The sequence below is a fragment of the Pelophylax lessonae genome (genome assembly GCF_965119305.1).
Source record: "Pelophylax lessonae genome assembly, chromosome: 9".
NCBI classification, from domain to species: Eukaryota; Metazoa; Chordata; class Amphibia; order Anura; family Ranidae; genus Pelophylax; species Pelophylax lessonae.
In genome coordinates this window covers 31,413,785-31,436,882 of record NC_138776.1, presented here as the reverse complement: position 1 = coordinate 31,436,882, position 23,098 = coordinate 31,413,785, and the positions used below count along the sequence as shown (strand labels likewise).

General features: G+C 41.6%; 1 protein-coding gene across 1 annotated transcript in view; it reads left to right on the top strand.

Annotated features, from left to right (window-relative positions):
• AICDA (activation induced cytidine deaminase) overlaps positions 1 to 14,290 on the top strand; it is a gene marked incomplete at its 5' end in the record, with an annotated part of 46,730 nt that extends 32,440 nt beyond the window's left edge. Inside the window, 3 exons of the mRNA XM_082267684.1 lie at positions 9,036 to 9,457; positions 11,940 to 12,055; positions 14,014 to 14,290. Of these exons, the coding sequence (XP_082123810.1) occupies positions 9,036 to 9,457; positions 11,940 to 12,055; positions 14,014 to 14,067 (592 nt within the window). The 3' untranslated portion in view covers positions 14,068 to 14,290. The remainder of the gene's footprint in view (positions 1 to 9,035; positions 9,458 to 11,939; positions 12,056 to 14,013) is intronic.
• Between the last annotated feature and the right edge of the window lie 8,808 nt (positions 14,291 to 23,098).

Sequence of the window (23,098 nt, the reverse complement as noted above, 5' to 3'; positions counted from 1 at the left end):
TAATAAAGCGGTTAGTTGAGTTAAAAGAGTGGTTTTATATTTCCAATTTTTCGATATACAGTGCATCCAAAAAGTAAGTTTTGTTATGTTACAGCCTTATTCCAAAATGGTCCTCAGACTGAAGTGAAGGTTCATCTTCCAACAGGACAACGACCCTAAGCACACAGTCAAGAAAACAAAGGAGTGGCTATGGGACAACTCTGTGAATGTCCTTGAGTGGCCCAGCCAGAGCCCAGACTTGAACCCGATTGAACATCTCTAGAGAGATGTGAAAATGGCTGTGCACCGACACTCCCCATCCAACCTGATGGAGCTTGAGAGGTCCTGCAAAGAAGAATGGGAGAAACTGTCCAATAATAGGTGTGCCAAGCTTGTAGCACCATACTCAAAAAGACTTGAGGGTGTAATTGGTGGCAAAGGTGCTTCACCAAATTATTGGGCAAAGACTGTGAATATTTCTGTACATGGGAATTTTTCATTTTCTATTTTTAATAAATTTTCAAAGATTTCAAACAAACTTCTTCAAGTTGTCATTATATGGTATTGTTTTTAGAATTTTGAGAAATTTAATCAATTTTGGAATAAGGCTGTACCAAGGAAAAATTGAAGCGCTGTGATTACTTCCCGTATGAACTGTTTAGAAGGATTTTCAGATCTTTTTCCACTATTGAGAGTGATGGTGGGGTAGGGGCTGTCCAGGATTTTAGGATGGCTTTACAAGCTGTCAGGAGACATAGCCAAGTCCAAGTCGAAATTTTGGGTTTGTGACTGGGGTTAGCTCTTTAGATGCAGAAAGTCTTTTAACCCTTTGCTGACCAATGTAGGTATAAAAACATCCTGCTAGCAAGTGGTCATATCAAGATTAGCTGCAGCCATGATCTTCGTACCATTTTTTGTAGCCAGTGATTTACCTGTTTTTCAGGGTTGTGAAGGGTAATTCCCACTCCCACAGCCCCACTTCCCTTCCTCCAGGAAGGCCAGGACTATGGTAAGCAGCCAAGACAGCTTCCCATAGTAGAGATGGAGGAACATCCGTTCTCCCATCTCCTCTATGACGACTAAACCTGAAAGCAACAAGGATTTTGTCACTTCTGGTTCCAGAATTGTCATTCCCTGGCAGTAATAGCCAGGGAAAAAGCTAACCAAGCAGGATCTGTGCTTGTTAACAGATGTAAGTTGCAGCAAAACTTGACAGAGGTTCTAAGACCTCATGTACACTGCAGCTGCTAAACAGACGTTTAGGAGCAGTTGGATGTTTTTTTCAGCAGCCCCTGAACTCTCCTCTATGTTATCTTATGTGTATATGTACACTCGTTTATAGTAGTTTAGAGGCATACAGTATCTCACAAAAGTGAGTACACCCCTCACATTTTTATAAATATTTTATTCTATCTTTTCATGTGACAACACTGAAGAAATGACACTTTGCTACAATGTAAAGTAGTGAGTGTACAGCTTGTATAACAGTGTAAATTTGCTGTCCCCTCAAAATAACTCAACACACAGCCATTCATTTCTAAACCGCTGGCAACAAAAGTGAGTACACCCCTAAGTGAAAATGTCCAAATTGGGCCCAAAGTGTCAATATTTTGTGTGGCCACCATTATTTTCCAGCACTTCCTTAACCCTCTTGGGCATGGAGTTCACCAGAGCTTCACAGGTTGCCACTGGAGTCCTCTTCCACTCCTCCATGATGACATCACAGAGCTGGTGGATGTTAGAGACCTTGTGCTCCTCCACCTTCCGTTTGAGGATGCCCCACAGATGCTCAATAGGGTTTAGGTCTGGAGACATCCTTGGCCAGTCCATCACCTTTACCCTCAGCTTATTTAGCAAGGCAGTGGTCATCTCAGAGGTGTGTTTGGGGTTGTTATCATGTTGGAATAGTGCCCTGTGGCCCAGTCTCTGAAGGGAGGGGATCATGCTCTGCTTCAGTATGTCACAGTACATGTTGGCATTCATGGTTCCCTCAATGAACTGTAGCTCCCCAGTGCTGGCAGCACTCATGCAGTCCCAGACCATGGCACTCCCACCACCATGCCTGACTGTAGGCAAGACACACTTGTCTTTGTACTCCTCACTTGGTTGCTGCCACACGCGCTTGACACCATCTGAACCAAATAAGTTTGTCTTGGTCTCATTGTCTTCAGCAAATGGTTTGTGGGCTTTATTGTGCATCATCTTTAGAAGAGGTTTCCTTCTGGGACGACAGCCATGCAGACCAGTTTGATGCAGTGTGCGGCGTATGGTCTGAGCCCTGACAGGCTGACCTTCCACCCCTTCAACCTCTGCAGCAATGCTGGCAGCACTCATACGTCTATTTCTCAATGTCATTTTTACAGTAACAGTGCATATGTTTAGCACTGGTTTAGCACTGATTACTGTAGTAATGTCACTGGTCCCCCCAAAAGTGTCAATAACGTCAGTTAGGGGTCCAATCTGTCTGCCGCAATGTCGCAGTCCCGCAGAAAAATCGCAGATCGCCACCATTACTAGTAAAAAAAAAAAAAAACAATAAAAATGACATAAATCTTTCCCGTAGTTTGTAGACGCAATAACTTTTGCGCAAACCAATCAAAATAAGCTTATTGCGATTTTATTTTACCAAGAATATGTAGCAGAAAACAAATTGGCCTAAAATGTTAAAAAAAAAACATTTTTTTTTTGAGAATTTCATATAAAAGAATGTGAAAAATATTGTATTTTTTTCAATATTGTCGCTCTTTTTTTGTTTATAGCACAAAAAATAAAAATCTCAGAGGTGATCAAATACCACCAAAAGAAAGCTCTTTGTGGGGAAAAAAGGAACGTTTGGGAACAGCATTGCACATTCGCGCAATTGTCCGTTAAAATAACGCAGTGCCGAATTGCAAAATAGGGCTTGGTCATTGAGCAGCCAAATCCTCCAGGGCTTAAGTGCTTAAAGCGGAGTTCCGGGCACAAAAACGATATTTTTTTTTTGTGCCCGTCCGCTAGTTCAGCCTAACCTGAAAAGGAATTGGATAGTTAGATTTTTTTTTTTTTAAAACTCACCTTGTAATTGACGATCGTAAATACTCACCTATGACAGCTTCCTCCCTCGGAGCCGCGGCTCACCCCGTCACTTCCTTTCCTGTCTCGCTATGATTCCTGGGAGCTGAACGTCATAGCTCCCAGGAATCAATGCGCCGCACCGGCCCCGCTCGTCATTTCCGGGCGACGCCGCATTCCCCTGCTAAACAGCTTCTGGGCATGCCCAGAAGCTGTTTAGGAATGCGGCGCCGCACCGGAAGTGACGAGAGGGGCCGGTGCAGCGCATTCTGGGACACGAAGACGCGGAAGAAGACAGAGAAGAGGACTGCGCCGGCTTCAGCTGCCCACAAGAGAGATGGAAACGCTGTGGAAGAAAACTTCTAAGTAAGTATTTCTTCTAAAAGGTAAGTGCGAACCGGGACAGATCAGAGGCTAGCCATTGTGGAATGTGCTAGCCCTGACTGTCCCGGGGGTATGTTAAAAAAAAAAATGTTTCTCTGCCCGGAACTCCGCTTTAAAGACTGACCATTGCTATTCTCTCTCCTTGTGCAAGGTGACTGGTCTCGTCTCCGCCCCCTCCTGTAGATTTCTACAGGCAGCCTTTAGTGGGTGGAGCCTGCTGGATCCCTCCTACAGCTCTGCTCTCTGCATAGGCTATGTACAGAACAGTGATGATGTCACTGCTACATTTACAAGGCAATAGCACGGTTTGCAAAGGCATTTGGTGCACACAAAGTGGATTCATAACCGTTGTGGCTATTGGGGAATATATTTAGATAAGAGCATTTGTGCCCAAAGTTCAGCTTTAAAAAAAAATGGTCTGGTTTTTATATAAACTGACTTTTTGTAACTGTGTTGTTTTTGATTCTTAGTGTTGTTTTTCTCTGAATTACAACGATGCTGTTTGAGGAACTGAGGGTTAGCAAATAGTCATCAGTATACCGTGTATAGATTTGAATTTGGACAACCGTTGACCGTGACGCCAAGCGAGGGGGGGGGGAGGGGGGTGACGTCATAGGGGGTATTTTAATGATGCTGCAGATGAAGTTTTGACTCAGAATCACAGCGAGAAGCCAGCAAAATGGACAGGTGAGGACTTACCTTGTGGGTGTCTCTTGTTCTTAATCAGCCTTTACTGTGCAGAACCCTCCACCAAAATAGAGCGAATTGTACAGATTCTATATGAATGTCATTTCATTACTGACTCCAACCCAAGATTTACAGATCATTGCACAATGTGGGGGCTGATGATTTCATAGGTTACAGCGTGTAGAATTTTTTATTTTTTTTTCATAGTTGCAGAATGATTTCATCCTCTGATTATAAAAAATATTAATAATAAGTTATTCCTGTATGATGTATGAGATGCATTTACCTGCCAGAGAATGGAGTATGATCCGCCGGCAAAGATTGTTTTTGATCGTTTTTTTCTAATTTTTGAAATTGCTTTTTTCCATTGTGGTTTACATTTTGAAATCTTGAAATCTGCTATGCAAATGTCGGTGCTAATTAGAGTCATAGTAACATATAACCGCATCAGAGAGAGAGAAAGTGAGCAACAGTCTGTAACACTGACATGGTATAGAAATAATCAATGAAAGGAAGAAAGTAGACTGACAGGAGGAGAGGGAGAGGGAGCGACTGAGCTTCTCCTTACTAATACATATATATTGTATATTACTAGATAGACAGAATAATATACCAGGGAAAGATAGATAGATAGACAGACAGATAGATAGATAGACAGACAGACAGACAGACAGACAGGCAGACAATTGTATTTTTGCACAACATAATGTATAATTTGGAGTTTATTCAAAAAGGCAAAATGGAGATGAATGTATACGAAGGAGAGAAAGAAAGAAAGAAAGAAAGAAAGAAAGAAAGAAAGAGAGAGAGAGAAAGAAAGAAAGAAAGAAAGAAAGAGAGAGAGAAAGAAAGAAAGAAAGAAAGAAAGAAAGAAAGAAAGAAAGAAAGAGAGAGAGAAAGAAAGAAAGAAAGAAAGAAAGAGAGAGAGAAAGAAAGAAAGAAAGAAAGAAAGAGAGAGAGAAAGAAAGAAAGAAAGAAAGAGAGAGAGAGAGAGAGAGAGAAAGAAAGAAAGAAAGAGAGAGAGAGAGAGAGAAAGAAAGAAAGAAAGAAAGAAAGAAAGAAAGAAAGAAAGAAAGAAAGAAAGAAAGAAAGAAAGAAAGAAAGAAAGAAAGAAAGAAAGAACAGAGAATCAAGAAAGAAAGAGAATCAAAATATGAGAAAGAAAGAACGAGAGAGAGGGAGAAAGGGAAAAATAAAGAGATGGAGACAGAATGAGAAAGAAAGAAAGAAAGAAAGAAAGAAAGAAAGAAAGAAAGAAAGAAAGAAAGAAAGAAAGAAAGAAAGAAAGAAAGAAAGAAAGAGAGAGAAAGAAAGAAAGAAAGAGAGAGAGAGAAAGAAAGAAAGAGAGAGAGAGAGAGAGAGAGAGAAAGAAAGAAAGAAAGAAAGAAAGAGAGAGAGAGAGAAAGAAAGAAAGAAAGAACAGAGAATCAAGAAAGAAAGAGAATCAAAATATGAGAAAGAAAGAACGAGAGAGAGGGAGAAAGGGAAAAATAAAGAGATGGAGACAGAATGAGAAAGAAAGAAAGAAAGAAAGAAAGAAAGAAAGAAAGAAAGAAAGAAAGAAAGAAAGAAAGAAAGAAAGAAAGAAAGAAAGAAAGAAAGGGAGAAAGTAAAAGAGACTAATATAAGAAAGAAAGAAAGAAAGAAAGAAAGAAAGAAAGAAAGAAAGAAAGAAAGAAAGAAAGAGAGGGAGAAATTGAAAAAGAAAGAGATGTAGACAGAATGAGAAAGAAAGAAAGAAAGAAAGAAAGAAAGAAAGAAAGAAAGAAAGAAAGAAAGAAAGAAAGAAAGAAAGATAATCTAATATGAGAAAGAAAGAAAGAAAGAGAGAGAGGGGGAAATAGAGCGAGAAAGTGAAAAAGAAAGAGATGGAGAAAGAAAGAGATGGAGAAAGAAAGAAAGAAAGAAAGAAAGAAAGAAAGAAAGAAAGAAAGAAAGAAAGAAAGAAAGAAAGAAAGAAAGAAAGAAAGAAAGAAAGAAAGAAAAAGGGAGAAAGAAAAATAGACTAATATGAGAAAGATAGAAAGAAATAGAGAGAGAGAGGGGGAAATGGAGTTAGAAAGTGAAAAAGAAAAAGAAAGAGATGTAGACAGAATGAGAAAGAAAGAAAGAAAGAAAGAAAGAAAGAAAGAAAGAAAGAAAGAAAGAAAGAAAGAAAGAAAGAAAGAAAGAAAGAAAGAAAGAAAGAAAAATAATCTAATATGAGAAAGAAAGAAAGAGAGAGAGGGAGAAATGGAGCAAGAAAGTGAAAAAGAAAGAGATGGAGACAGAATGCAAATGAAAGAAAGAAAGAAAGAAAGAAAGAAAGAAAGAAAGAAAGAAAGAAGGAAAGAAAGAAAGAAAAAAGAAAGAAAGAAAGAAAAGGGGAAAAAAGAAAGTGATGGAGACAGAATGGAGATGAATATATATGAGAAAAAAGACATATAGAAAGAAATGTTGTTCCTTGTTTCTATTTATTATTATTTTATTAGGTCGACAAATGTCCCATAGATTGAAATATAGTTACAGATTATTAATAGATAGATATATAGACAGATAGGATAGATAAGATAGATAGATAGATAGATAGATAGATAGATAGATAGATAGATAGATAGATAGATAGATAGATAGATAGATAGATAGATAGATAGATAGATAGATAGATAGATAGCTATCATAGAAGTGTATAACTCCCCTGTACTCTGCAGACACATATAACCTCCTAATTTACATACCGCAGGATTCTAAAAACGTTGTCACGCCATTCATGCTGAAGGTATTCTTTCCATATAAAAGTACAGCTGGCCTCACTTATATCTCTTACATCATTCAGAATCTTCGTCCTTTTAGTCATTGTGTTCTTTTGAAATGTTTTACATTCCACATATATATCTATGCGGTATTATACGTATATTACATCCACAAAATAAAGGCTCCTATATGTCAGTGGTGTCACTGAGTATTTTAGGTTCTCTAAAGGGAGAGCAGAGTCAGAACTGTTTACTTTCAGACTGTCTGTCTCCTATTGAGTCTCCATACAGCTCTGTCTGAGCAGAAAGGAGGAGAGAACGAGGGGAAGTAGAAGGCATCCCACAGTCAGGAAATATTCCGCTGGGTGTATTAGAGCTTTAATGACTGAACACTGTAAACAGCAGGTTTCTTTTTTTTTAGCGTGGGGTTAAGAATAGACAATAAAAATCTAAAAGGAACCAAAAACTCCATCTAAATATTAAATATTAAATATTAATTTTAAAATGTTTTTTTCTCTGAGCATAATGATTACAGAAAGTAAATATAACTATAAAAAAATACATTTAATATAAATATTATTTTATATCAATATATAAATTACAAAAACAGCATATTGAATGATTATATTATATTAATATATTCACTTAATATGATGAATAAATGACATTACTAATATATTTATTATAATAATAGGTATATAATTAATATAAAATAATATCCATTTAATATAAAACTTCATATATTGAAAGGTTTGTGGATGTATATTAGGTAATCCACTACTAATCATGAAATATTATTTTATATCAATATATAAATTATGAAAACAGTATATATTAAATTGTTATGTATTATATTTTTATATGAACTTAATATGATTAATAAATTACATTACTAATATATTTATTATAAAACAGACATATAATTAATATAAAATAATATCTATAATATAAAATAATATCTATTTAATATAAAACTTCATATGTAAGTTATTATATTACATTATAATATAAATATATTATATAATTAATACAGCACATTACGAATATACAGTATTTATAATAAATAATAGACATATAATTATTATAAAATGCTATATATTGAAAGGTCTGTGGATGTATATTAGGTAATCCACTACCAATCATGAAATATTATTTGATATCAATTTTTTAAATTATGGAAACAGTTTATTAAATGATTATATATTATATTAATATATATTAACTTAATACAATGAATAAATTACATTACTATTACATTTATTCTTATAATAGGTATAAAATGAATATAAAATAATATCCATTTAATACAAAAACTTCATATGTAAATTATTATATTGCATTATTTTATAAATACATTCTATAATTAATACAGCACATTACGAATATACAGTATTTATAATAAATAATAGACATATAATTAGGATAAAATACTATGTATTGAAGGGTTTGTGAATGTATATTAGTTATCCCACTACTAATCATGAAATTTCGGTTCCCCGAGGGAGCCCAGTCATGTTCCTGTGGTGTATCAGATGTTTTACAGGAAATGCTGTATCATTATTTTTATTTCCTCTCTGTAAAGGTTTGCTAATAAAGAATCCCCTTATTTGCAGGTGTTGGGTATGGATTTTTTTATGTAATTCTGAAACTAGCTTCTCTGTGCACTTAAAAGTAGTGGTGATTAACCTTCTAGATAGAGGGGACTTAAAGTATAGCTAAAGGCCAAACTTTTTTTTTTAGTTTTGGATAAAGTGGGGCGGGATTAGAACCCCTGTCAGGTTTTATTGCTGTCATCCTCTCTATTTATGATGTTTACCATTATCATTGAAAAAAAAGAAAATCGAAAATTTGGGGTTTTCCCCAAAAAAGTAATAGAGGGAAATTTTCCAATGGGGACACTAGTTCTGGTGAGCTGGAGGTCCCCAAGGAATGCCCTTAATTTGCAGGGATTTCCTCTCACTTCCCATTTGGCTATGGGACAGGAAGTGAAGGACAATCTCCCCAATGGGACACAGATGGTGAAAAAAAATCTGACAGAGGTTATAACCCTCTCTTACTCTATCCAAAATGAGAAAAAAGTTTTGCCTATAGTTCTACTTTAAGCATGGCTCTTGACATCACCAAAAGGCAATGTCAAGAAATATCTCTAGAAATTTTTGTAAGTTTGGTTGGTAACTGATTCTTTCACTTGTTTCCCTCTAGCGTCTTCCTCAAGCGTAATAAGTTCCTGTACAATTATAAGAATCTGCGCTGGGCACGAGGCCGCCATGAAACTTATCTTTGCTACTTAGTCAAACGGCGCTACAGCGCCGTGTCCACCGCCATGGATTTCGGCTACCTGCGCAATCGGAGCGGCTGCCATGCTGAGATCCTGTTCCTGCGCTACTTGGCGATCTGGTTGGGGCACGATCCCAACAGGATGTTCAGAGTCACCTGGTTCAGCTCGTGGAGCCCTTGCTGTGACTGCGCTCGGCGCATCGCCAACTTCCTACTTAACCATCCCAACCTGAGCCTGCGCATCTTCTCAGCAAGACTTTACTTTTGCGAAGATCGCAATGCGGAACCAGAAGCGCTGCGGAAGCTGCAGCAGGCTGGGGCGCGACTGGCAGTCATGAGCTATAAAGGTAATGGACTGGGAAAAAAGTACAATTGGAGTTGGTTGACTTCACTTAGATTTTTTTGGCATTTTATATATTTTTTTAATCACTTGTTTAAAATCTTTATTTTACTAATGACAATACAATACAGGATGTATCTATGACATTTAATTAGAATTTGCAAATCAGGTCTGGTTTTCTGGCAGTGGCAGTTGGGCTTCACCAGAGCTCCTGATGGTGGAGATGGGAACCCTAAAGGTCCCATTTTTCCTAGTATCTCCCCACCATGGAGATGTCTGGAAGGGAAAAGCCACAGTGCAGAGATTGTTTTACAGGGCTGCAGACAAGACAGTGGGCTTTGCAGGCGGCAGGCAAGAGAGAAGTCAGGTCCAGGCAGCGGTCAAAACAGGCAACAGGCAAGAGAGTAGTCAGGTTCAGGCAGGGGTCTTGGCAGGTAGCAAGAAAGAGAATAGTCAGGTCAATCCGGGTCAGCAACAGTCAGACAACTGGCAGGTAATTATTGGGCTTTACCTCTCTGTTAACAATGCAGTACCAGACACTTCAAAAGCTGAAGCCTAACTCTCCTTCTGGAAGTCCTGGAGGGAGTGGAGGTCTGCAATCACCTGAAAATCTTGGAAAACCCAGATCCTGTGAATACTGGAGATCCTAAGAATCCTGGAAGACCTGGGATTCTGTGAGTGCTGAAGATCCTAGGAATCCTGGAAGACCTATCAGGGTTTCTGTGAGTACTAGAGATGCCAGGAATCCTGGAAGACCTGGAAGGGATTCTGTGAGTACTGGAGGTCCCAGGAATCCTGGAAGACCTGGCAAGGATTCTGTGAGTACTGGAGATCCTAAGAATTCTGGAAGTCCTGTCAGGGATTCTGTGAGTACTAGATAATTCTAGGAATCCTGGAAGACTTTTCAGGGATTCTATGATTGCTGGAGATCCCAGGAATCTTGGAAAACCTGGCAAGGATTCTGTGAGTACTGAACATTCTAGGAATCCTAGTAGTCCTGTCAGGGATTCTGTGAGTACTAGATAATTCTAGGAATCCTGGAATACTTGTCAGGGATTCTATGATTGCTGGAGATCCCAGGAATCCTGGAAAACCTGGCAGGGATTCTGTGAGTATTGAAAATTCTAGGAATCCTAGAAGTCCTGTCATGGATTCTGTGAGTACAGGAGATGCCAGGAATCCTGGAAGACCTGGAAGGGATTCTGTGAGTACTGGAGGTCCCAGGAATCCTGGAAGACCTGGCAAGGATTCTGTGAGTACTGGAGAACCTAAGAATTCTGAAAGACCTGGCAGGGATTCTGTGAGTACTAAATAATCCTAGGAATCCTGGAAGACTTGTCAGGGATTCTATGATTGCTGGAGATCCCAGGAATCCTGGAAAACCTGGCAGGGATTCTGTGAGTACTGAACATTCTAGGAATCCTAGAAGTCCTGTCAGGGATTCTGTGAGTACTGGAGAACCTAAGAATTCTGGAAGACCTGGCAGGGATTCTGTGAGTACTAAATAATCCTAGGAATCCTGGAAGACTTGTCAGGGATTCTATGATTGCTGGAGATCCCAGGAATCCTGGAAAACCTGGCAGGGATTCTGTGAGTACTGAACATTCTAGGAATCCTAGAAGTCCTGTCAGGGATTCTGTGAGTACTGGAGAACCTAAGAATTCTGGAAGACCTGGCAGGGATTCTATGATTGCTGGAGATCCCAGGAATCCTGGAAAACCTGGCAGGGATTCTGTGAGTACTGAACATTCTAGGAATCCTAGAAGTCCTGTCAGGGATTCTGTGAGTACTGGAGAACCTAAGAATTCTGGAAGACCTGGCAGGGATTCTGTGAGTACTGAAGTTCTTAAGAATCCTGGAAGGGAAAATCTGTCAGGCATTCTGTGAATACTGGAGATCCTAGGTATTATGGAAGACCTGGCAGGGATTCTGAGAGTACTGGAGATCCTAGAAATTCTGGAAAACCTGGCACGGATTCTGTGAGTACTGGAGATCGCAGGAATTCTTGAAGACCTGTTAGAGATGCTGTGAGTACTGGAGTTCCTAGGAATTCTGGAAGACATTGCAGGGATTCTGTGAGTACTGGAGATCCTAGGAAGCCTGGGAAACATGGTTGAGATTCTGTGAGTACTGGAGATGCCTGGAATTCTGGAAGACCTGGCAGGGATTCTGTGAGTACTTGAGATCCTGGGAATTTTTTCAGACCTGTTAGAGATATTGCGAGTACTGACGATCCTAAGAATCCTGTAAGACCTGGCAAGGATTCTGTGAATACTGGAAGTTCTAGGAATCCCGTAAATCTTGGAAGATCCAGTAGGTACAATTCTATTTGCGTTAGAGGTCACCTTCTTAAGCAGTGTTGCCCAACCTCTTCCTAGTGAATAGCATGATTATTATTCACTGTCATGCATTAAACAAATACCACAATTAATCAGAGTATACCTGCACAAAGTTAATAACAAGAATTTAAATGTATATCTCTTTCACAGATTATTTCTATTGTTGGAACACTTTCGTAGAGAACCGAGAGCGGAGATTCGAGGCTTGGGATGGACTGCATGAGAACTCTGTCCGATTGTCGAGAAAATTGAGGCGAATTCTAGAGGTGTGTGTAAGCAGATCAGTGGCGTAGCGTGTGGGGTGCAGGGGGGGCCAGCCGCACCGGGCGCAACATCTGGGGGGGGGGGCCAATCCGCAGTGTCACTCTGTCTGTTTGACTCTGACATACACAGTTCACACACTGTCTGCGGCTGCCTCCATCTTTAGGCTGGGAGATGTCCAGCGCGGCCGCCCTATGGCTGAAATGGCGGGTCGGGCGGGGCTGGACTGTGCCTCACCTGTCCATTGGTGTAGGGTGGGGTGGTGTTGCAAGCCAAGCCCCGCCTATGCCGCCTCTCCTCACTGCTCAGCCAGTTTAGCAGTGAGTGTGTCAGCAGCCTGGCGCTGTCACAGAGTGTTTTTTTTTTTTTTTTTTAATCACCTGATTAGAGCCAGAGGCTCTAATAGGCTTTAAAAAAGGGTGGACCTGGGGCGCAGAGCAGTGCGCCCTGAGCCCACCCATTGTGTGACAATATTGAATGAAAATTCGCTATTGTCACACGGATCCTCCTCCTGGCCAATCAGAAAGCGGGTCCGAGACCCGCTTCCTGATTGGCCGAAAGGCGAACGCATGCCATTGGCCGAGGAGGAGGCGGGAGGACTCAAGGAGATGCGGGGAACTGAGGAGAAGCTGCCGCTGCAGGAAAGTCTCTCTGCGTTGAAGGGTGCACGCTGGTCTGTCTGCATTGAAAGGGGGCAAGATGATCTCTCTGCATTGAAGGGGGGCACGCTGGTCATTCTGTATTGAAAAGGGGCACGCTGGTCTCTCTGCTTTGAAAGGGGGCACGCTGGTCATTCTGCATTGAAAGGGAGCACGCTGGTCTCATTGCATTGAAAGGGGGCACGCTGGTCTCTCTGCATTGAAAGGGGGCACGCTGGTCTCTCTGCATTGAAAGGGGGCACGCTGGTCTCTCTGCATTAAATGGGGACACGCTGGTCATTCTGCATTGAAAGGGGGCACACTGGTCATTCTGCATTGAAGGGGGGCACGCTGGTCATTCTGCATTGAAAGGGGGCACGCTGGTCATTCTGCATTGAAAGAGGGCACACTGGTCACTCTGCATTGAAAGGGGGCACGCTGGTCTCTCTGCATTGAATGGGGGCACGCTGGTCATTCTGCATTGAAAGGTGGCACGCTGGTCATTCTGCATTGAAAGGGGGCACACTGGTCATTCAAACTTGTATTTAGATGCATTTTACCTTAATTACATCAGTATTTTCATAACAAACAATACATGTGCTTAGGGGGTAAGGGTTTCTTTAACTAATCTAGTGGAAGAGACTCGAGTGCTAAAATCCCACGGGTTAGGGGGCGCAAATTACTTGCCTTGCCCCAGTTGCTGACAGCCCACGCTACGCCACTGAAGCAGATTAATAAAACAGTGCTGGAAAATAAAGATATTGTATTTGATCATAAGCTATTTTGGAACTGAACACATAGTTTGGACTGCCCAAAGATAGATAGATAGATAGATAGATAGATAGATAGATAGATAGATAGATAGATAGATAGATAGATAGATAGATAGATAGATAGATAGATAGATAGATAGATAGATAGATAGATAGATAGATAGATAGATAGATAGATAGATAGATAGATAGATAGACAACCATTATTTCTCTTGCTTTCTTTCAGTGGGGTCACCGCTGTTAGGTTGATCCCTTCCTTGTGTTGATGGGCTTTTTTTCCGAGTTTTGAATTCCAATACAAGTCTATGGCAATGCAAAACCCTCTTGAATTAGGTCAAATGCAGGTCAGAAAGAGGTCAACTGCAAGTCAAATTCATCTGCAAATGAATTTAAAAAATTTTTTTAGAGGCATCCCAAACCAATGCCATGGAGATGCCATCCCCAAAGGCCCAAAGCTGATCCACACTGGCCTTTATAGTAAATAAGACTTTCTGGTGAATAATTTTCTTGTCTTGCTCACATTGTGCTTCATTTTGTCTCTGCTACTCACAGCCTCCCTATGATATGGAAGATCTGCATGAAGCCTTTGACCTTCTGGGACTGTAGGAAGCATTGCAGTGGTCAATGAGGTTTCCTCAAACCTGAGACCCTACCCTACACACTGCAAGGTGCACACGAAAAACTAACTCGGAGGAAGGTAAAAGACGTGACTCAGGCTCTGCCCACATGACCGGACCACCATGGTGTCTTCTTCTCTCATACATCCTTGATGTCCTTTAACACAGGATCAGTGTTGCAAACAAACTCAATTTATTGTACAGTACAGTTCTCTGTGCGGGGCCAACCTGCACTTCATCTCTTTTACATGTCTCCTTTTTTTTTTTAACAAGAATCAGAAAGTGTAGAAACAGGGTTCAATGGGTCTTAAATGCCAAGTCCAACCAATATAGCTATTTTGGTTTTGCATGGCAGCTGACAAGCTGGACCACATACTAGTTTCTTATATCTCTCAGGGATTTCAGTCACTATGGATAAAGTAAAAATGTTTATTACCCAAATCATTTGTGCATATGGTGAGTGAGCATTCCTGATTTCCTATCCCTCTTTGAAGAAAGATGGAGGCTACCATTGCTAACCTCCTCCGAAAACTGCTAGTCCCCTGGCTGCCCTACTGATCCAACACCTCTTTTTTCAAGCCCAACTGAACTAGAAGTTTAAGTTAGCAAATTCCACCATTCTCAGCCAGTGTTCAGTGGAGCTCTGGGGTTCCTCCTGATTTTGCAAAGGGTTGCTTGAGCTGTGGCTGATTGACCTCTCATCTGATTGTACCTAAATAATTCCATGTCCAATGTCATTTGGTAGACTCAAAAAAATGCCCCTAATGATCTTTTTTAGCTTCTTACCATCACTGTAAGGTGGGCATTCTTCCCACTGACCACCAGTGTAAGCAGCATTCTTCCCAATGACCACCAATGTAAAGATCATTCTTCCCAATGACCACCAATGTAAAGATCATTCTTCCCACTGACCACCAATGTAAAGATCATTCTTCCCAATGACCACCAATGTAAATATCATTCTTCCCAATGACCACCAATGTAAAGATCATTCTTCCCAATGACCACCAATGTAAAGATCATTCTTCCCAATGACCACCAATGTAAAGATCATTCTTCCCACTGACCACCAATTTAAAGGGAATTTTACTAGTGACCACCAGTGTAAGGAGCATTTGTACAAATGACCATCAATGTAAGACCATTACTCCCAATGACCGCCAAGGTAAAGGACATTCTTCCCACTGACCAGCAATGTAGGGGACATTCTTCCCACTGACCTCCAATGTAAGGGGGATTTTACCAGTTACCACCAGTGTAACAGCATTCTTCCCATTGACCTCCAAAGTAAAGGCATTCTTCCCACTGACCTCCAAAGTAAGGGCATTCTTCCCACTGACCTCCAAAGTAAGGGCATTCTTCCTATTGACAACAAATGTAAGGGCATCCCTCCCCTTGACCATAATGTAAGGGCATTCTTCCCACTGACCACCAATGTAAGGACCGTTTGACCCACTGTCCCCCAATAAACAGATTTTAGCAGGGCTTACCTGAGACTTATTTCAGGGGTGTCTCAGGTGTAAAAATGTTGAGAAAGGCTGAGCTAAATACATTCCAGGTGCACCAAACCAAGATTCAAGGTGCAAAATCTTACAGTTGGTTTTCCATAGAAAAACTAAGAGTAAAAAATAAAATGTCCCTTGCCGACATGCTGCATAGAAGGACCTTTGCTCTTTGTATGGAAGCAGACGTTTCTCTGCAGAGGTCCACCACAACCTCTGCTGTGTCAGACCTGTAGTTCAGCAGGGAGCAAAACATTTGATGATTGCCATATGCACAGGTGTCCTCGAGGAGGGATACAGAACAGAGCTCTTTTTCATATGAGTAGCGAACATTATTTGTTGTACATTGTATATCCAAGGTCTGCTTCCTAGCATCTTAATGTAGCATGATAATATGTACATAGCTTCAATATTTATCAGTCTGTAACTTCACCTCTTTATCTTACCTGCTGCTCCACATCTCCACCTTGGGCTACCTTCATGTGTTGTCTCTCATAGCAGCCAATCAGAAATAAGCTGGCAGCCGTGTTGACAATAAATGGAATCTGAAAATAGGATGCAAACCTCAATGGGGTTTATCGTTAAAATATGAACAAAGACATGACATTAAAGTGGAGTTCCACCCATTTTCTTAACTTTAGCTGTATGTAATCCCCTTTAAAACAACTTTTACCAATGGAAACATTTTTTTTTGCTAGTAAATACCTTATTTTCTGGTTATTCCTCCTCTCCTCACTTCCGGGTCCGATCGGCGATGACGTCATTCGGCGATTCGCAGTGTGTGCTGGGATGTATTCCATGCCAGAAATCTCGCAGTATTACCCAGGAGCTGAGCTGTACTGTGTGTATTCAGGCCGTTCTCTGCCCCGCCTCCACCCCGCCTCCTCTCAGTGAGTTGTACTGTATGTATTGTATTCAGGCCGTTCTCTACCCCGCCTCCGCCCCGCCTCCTCTCAGTGAGTTGTACTGTATGTATTGTATTCAGGCCGTTCTCTGCCCCGCCTCCGCCCCGCTTCCTCTCAGTGAGCTCAGTGAAGATATAATGCTTTCAGTCCTCGCTCACTGAGAGGAGGCGGGGCGGAGGCGGGGCAGAGAACGGCTTGAATACAATACATACAGTACAACTCACTGAGAGGAGGCGGGGCGGAGGCGGGGCAGGTCACGGCCTCCATACACACAGTACAGCTCAGCTCCTGGGTAATACTGCGAGATTTCTGGAATGGAATACATCCCAGCAGACACTGCGAATCGCCGAATGACGTCATCGCCGATCGGACCCGGAAGTGAGGAGAGGAGGAATAACCAGAAAATAAGGTATTTACTAGCAAAAAAAAAAGTTTCCATTGGTAAAAGTCGTTTTAAAGGGGATTACATACAGCTATGTAATCCAACATATTAAAAATGGGTGGAACTCCACTTTAAGAGAGGAAGTGAGAGAAAATCCCCAACAGGCACATATATAAGAATGCATGGGGAACGCATCTCCAAGCCATCCACTTCTCCATGAATTCACATAAAAGCATGTTCTCAAGTTGCCGTCTTTGACTCAAGTCTGTGTGCTCAGAGATTGAAGGATCAGTACACCTTGTGACCATGTTTCCTGTTCCACTCATATTTAGGGTGTAAGAAGAAACGCGGTCACATTCCCCAACCTTCAAACCAGCCCCCTACTTACCTGAACCCCAAGGTTCTTCCTGCAGAATTCAGTTTTTTCTTGAATCTGGCATGGCTCTGTCCCCGTTATTCATTCACAGGGAATAGAAGACTACAAGTCCCCTCTGCCACTGCTAAATGGAGCACGAGTGTGGTGGTTTTGCTGTCCTTGTAGTCCATTGATCACTTCCTCCAGTCCCACAATGGTAGGCCCATACCTTGGTATGGACCAAGGACTAGAGGAAGTGGCCTGTAGATTGCACTGATCATGGCTTCAATGCACTACAAGCCTAAGGGTCCTTTCACACGGGCGATCCGATCTGATCCGCCTGTCAGTTTTTTCAGGCGGACCGGATCAGATGCTCCATGCATCCCTATGGGGCAGCGGATGTCAGCGGTGACATCTCCTCTGACACCCGCTGCTATCCGATTCCGATCCTGTCCGTGAAATCCGGACGGATGAAAGCCCTATTTTCCATCCGTCTGGAGGATCAGATGGGATCAGATGAGAACGGACCGCCTGTCCCCATAGAGGACAGCGGGATCTGACAGCTCCATCTCCCCACACAGAGCAGAGACTGAGCTGTCATCCGCCTGCTCAGCGGGGATTGGTGGATCGATCTCCCGCTGAGCAGAGAACGGACCATGCCATGTAAAAGGACCCTTAATGCAGAAAAAAAATAAATAAATTAAAGTGTTACTAAACCCAGGAGCCTGCATTCTCTATATCTGGTTTCCCAGAGTACACTTAACATGGTAATGCAATTATTTTTGTAAATATTAACTGTTAAATCTCATCAGCAGTATATATCAGTCTTGTGACTTCTATTAGTGTCTGGTAAAGCTTGTTGGAGGAGTTTTCATTCTCCTCTGACTGTCCTATAAGGGTAAAGGACCCCTGACCCTCTGTCTGTGTAGTGCTGATTGGCCCTGTGTTGATCACATGCACTCTCTCCAAAAGAAAACAAAAAAACTCTCTAGCAATACACACCAAACTGAGCATGTGCAGAGTGCTTCCTAGGGCTCTGTACTATCAGCAGATGGATTGGGGACTGTGGAAGAAGAGGAGAATCAGAGAAGACAGGATCAAAGAGCCTTTTTACAAAATGCAGAGGATTAACCTCTTAGTTTCCACAGTGAGTATAACAAGCATGCTTTACTCCATATACAGACCGATTTTACTGTTGTGGGTTTAGTAACACTTTAATAAATGCACATTTTTTTCTTTTACCACTGCAGGTGCATTTATTCATTTTCCCCCCAATGGTTGACTACACCCTAAAGCTGGATTCACACCTGCATGTTAACACTTCTTGGGGTTGATTTACTAAAGTCAGACTGTGGCACTTTGCAAGTGCAGTTGCACGCATTTTCCCAGAGTTTAGTGATTGTGGTAAAGCTCTGTTGATTTCCATCATCCAATCACATGCAAGCAAAAATTATTATTTTTTTCCTTGCACCTGACTGGGCATCCTTTACAAAGTGAAACTTCACCTCATTACACTTAGACCCCTTTCACACTAGTGCAACCCGGTTTTGCTGCGACTTTGACTGGACTTGAATCAATGCTCTGTAATCTCAAGATCTATGGACCTCAAGTCGCATCAAAGTCAGGACAAAAGTAGTGCAGAGACTACTTTGAAGTCACTGCGACTTGAAGACGCACAGATATGAGCTGTACTCATTGGAAATCTATGGGTATGACTTGTCATGCGACTTTGCAGTCCCAAGTCGCAGGACGAGTCACACAAATGTGAAAGGGGCCTTACTGAGGAAAATGAGTGCAAATGCACTTGCAGTTGTATTTGCCTTTAGGCCCCTTTCACACTTTTATGGCCTGAAAGTCGCACGACTTTAACAAAACTTTGACATAACTTGAAGCAATGTCTGTGTAATCTTGAGGTCTATGAACCTCAAGTCGCATCAAAGTCAGACCAGAGAAGTGCAGGGGCTACTTTGAGGTCGCTGTGACTTGAAGTCGCACAGATATGAACGGTACTCATTGGAAATCATTTGGTACGACTTGTCATGTGACTTTGCATTTCCAAGTTGCAGGACAAGTCGCACAAGTGTGAAAGGGGTCTTAGTAAATCAACCCCCAATATGTCTCAAATGATTTAATATTGCACCAATGTAACTAGCGTTCGTTGCCATGCCATACTGCGACACAATAGTGCCAACCCGACCTAAAGACTGCCATCAAGGGTTTGATTTACTAAAACTGGAGAGTGCAAAATCTGGAGCAGCTCTGCATAGACACCAATCAGCTTTGTTGTCAAATCTTAATTGAACAAGCTGATGTTAGAAGCTGATTGGCCACCATGCACAGCTGCACCAGATTTTGCACTCTCCAGTTTTAGTAAATCAACCCCATTATGTGTTCTCTCTAATATTCTTTTCATCCTCACCTTCCTTCTGCATCTGTATATATTTTCTGTTGTTTCACATTGTTTGTTCTCATTTTCCAGAGAATTATCTATTGTACATATAATCCATATAAATAAATATATCAATATTTTAACCCTGGTCTGTGTCTATTAGTCTTTACTTGATTCCCGACTATATTTAACTTTTTTATTATTTTTTTTAAGTTGGCTATAAAAGTGCGCACAGGCATCGTAATAGCAAATAATCGCATGCTGATTAGAGCTACACGATTCTGGATAAAATGAGAATCACAATTTTATTGCTTAGAATAACGATCACGATTCTCGACATAACATCATCTTTTACATTATACAAAAAAAAATTGGGCCAACTTTACTGTTTATTTTTTCTTAAAATTAATTAAAGTGTATTTTTCCCCCAAAAAATGTGTTTGAAAGACTGCTGCGCAAATACATTGTGACATAAAAGATTTTATTTTATTCTCTAGGGCCCCTGCTAAAATATCTATCTATCTATCTATCTATCTATCTATCTATCTATCTATCTATCTATCTATCTATCTATCTATCTATCTATCTATCTATCTATCTATCTATCTATCTATCTATCCATCTAGTCCTCAGGAAGGATGTGCTGGAACTGGAGAAAGTCCAGAGAAGGGCAACAAAAATAATTAGGGGAATGGAGGACATCAGCTATGAGGAAAGACTACAAGCACTGAACTTATTCTCTCTGGAGAAGAGACGATTGAGGGGGGATATGATATCAATGTACAAATATTGTACTGGTGACCCGAGCATAAGGAACAAACTATTCAGAGAAAGGGAATACAATAAGACACGTGGCCACTCACTAAAACTAGAGGAAAGGCGGTTTAACCTTAAAATACGCAGGAGGTTCTTCACTGTCAGAGCGGTAAGGATGTGGAATTCTCTACCGCAAACAGTGGTATCAGCAGGGAGCATCGATAGTTTCAAAAAACTATTAGATGGGCACCTTAAAGACCACAACATACAGGGGTATACAATGTACAACATAGAGGGGTATACAATGTACGGTTAGCAGCAAACACACACACACATCATAGGTTGAACTGGATGGACTGATGTCTTTTTTCAACCTCACTAACTATGTAACTATGTAACTATCTATATGTAAAATATCTATCTATATATCTATCTATCTCTATATCTATCTATCTATATATATATATACATATAGACAGGTGTGTATATATAGATATAGATATAGAGATAGATAAATAGATAGATAGATAGATAGATAGATAGATAGATAGATAGATAGATAGATAGATAGATAGATAGATAGATAGATAGATAGATAGATAGATAGATAGATAGATAGATAGATAGATAGATAGATAGATAGATAGATAGATAGATAGATAGATAGATAATGTTTAGGGGTTCCAACTAATTTTCTAGCAAAAAATACGGATTTTTAACTTGCAAGCAACAAGTGTCAGAAAAAGGCTTAGCGACTGGGGGTTAGTGACTGGGGGTTAGTGACTGGGTGAATATTTAGTTATTTAGTGACAAGGCGTGTAGCCTTAGCGACTGGGTGTTAGCGACTGGGTGTTAAGCGACTGGGTGAATATTTAGTGACAAGGCGTGTAGCCTTAGCGACTGGGTGTTAGCGGCTGGGTATTAGCGACTGGGTGTTAAGCGACTGGGTGAATATTTAGTAACAAGGTGTGTAGCCTTAGCGACTGGGGGTTAGCAACTGGGTGTAAACCTTAGCAACTAAGGAGTAAGTTACCGTCTGGTAGTAACCTCAGTGCCTGGGGAGATACTGTAGCCACTGGGACCGGGTATACCTTGCGACTGGGAGTATCTTTAATGACTGGTGGATAACCCTAGCGACTAGGAGGACCTAGCGACCGTAGGTGACTGGTGAGTACCGTAGGCGACTGGTGATTACCGTAGGCGACTGGTGAGTACCCCAGGTTTAGTACCAGGGGAGATAGAGGTAGTGTAGGTAAGGAATAGCAGGTATCCTATTTATCCCCATAAAGTAGTGAATAATGTCCGGCAGGATTGGGGATGCCACTCAGTGCACTTCTTACTGCATGTATGCATTCCTTGATGAACCAATCGAGGGCGAATACTGCTATGCAAGATGTGAGCGACTTGTTTCTCTGGAAGCCCAGATCCTGCATCTAGAGAACAAAGTGGCAACACTGCGTAGCATCAACAACCTGGAAAGGAGCTTGGACATTACCCATCAGGTGCTGGCAGGGGCCGGCAGAGAGGAGGGTGGAAACGTGGAGACGCAGGCAACAGAGGTAGGCAGTTGGGTGACCGTTAGAAGGAGGGGTAGAGGGAAGGGCGCCAGGGAGGCCAGTCCTGAGTTGATTCACCCCAACAAATTTGCCAAGTTGCAGGTTGATGGGGATATTAGCACAGGGGTGGCAGTGTTGGAGCAAGCGGCCTCCCCCAGCTGCCAGGGGAGCGGCGGCTTCAGGAAGAAGGGGGGCTGAGACTCAGGAAAGGTTAGGTTATGGTAGTGGGGGACTCAATTATCAAGAGGATAGATAGGGCAATCTGTCAAAACGATTGCGGTAGCCGGACAGTATGTTGTTTACCGGGCGCTCGAGTTCGGCATATCGCGGATCGAGTAGACAGATTATTGGGCAGGTTTGGGAAGGACCCAGCGGTCATGGTGCATGTTGGCACCAATGACCAAGTAAGAGGAAGGTGGAGGATCCTAAAGAATGATTTCAGGGATTTAGGGACTAGATTGAGGAATAGGACCTCCAAGGTGGTTTTCTCTGAAATACTGCCTGTACCTCGAGCCACACCAGAGAGGAAGAAGGAGCTTAGGGAACTGAACAAGTGGCTGAGGAACTGGTTTAGGAAGGAGGGGTTTGGGTTCCTGGAGAACTGGGCTGACTTCTCAGTCGGCTACCGGCTCTTTAGTAAGGACGGGCTGTACCTTGATGGGGATGGTACAGCTCTTTTGGGGAGAAAGATGGCCACCAAATTGGAGGGGCTTTTAAACTAGGAGGAGGGGGGAGGGCCCAGTGGTAGAGTCAGTTAGGAGGGAGCTGAGGACAGAGAGTATTATCGGGGGCAGAAGCGACAGCAGGTCCGTAGCGTCTAAAATTGGGGGGTCTGTGCGGACAAACCTCAGACCAAACAGAAATAAAATTAAGCACTATGCAATATCAACTTCCACAAAACTAAGAGGGATATATGCAAATGCCAGGAGCCTAGCTAATATAATTGATAAGTTGGAAATGTTAGTACATGAGGAGGACATAGACCTTGTGGGAATAACAGAAACTTGGTTCAACTCCTCACACGACTGGCTGGCCAATATCCAAGGGTATTCTGTGTATCGGAAGGACAGGGAAGGAAAAAGAGGGGGAGGGGTATGTCTCTATGTCAGGAATAATGTAAGGGTGGTGGAAAGGAGTGATATTATGGAAGGGATGAGTATGGAGTTAGAATACGT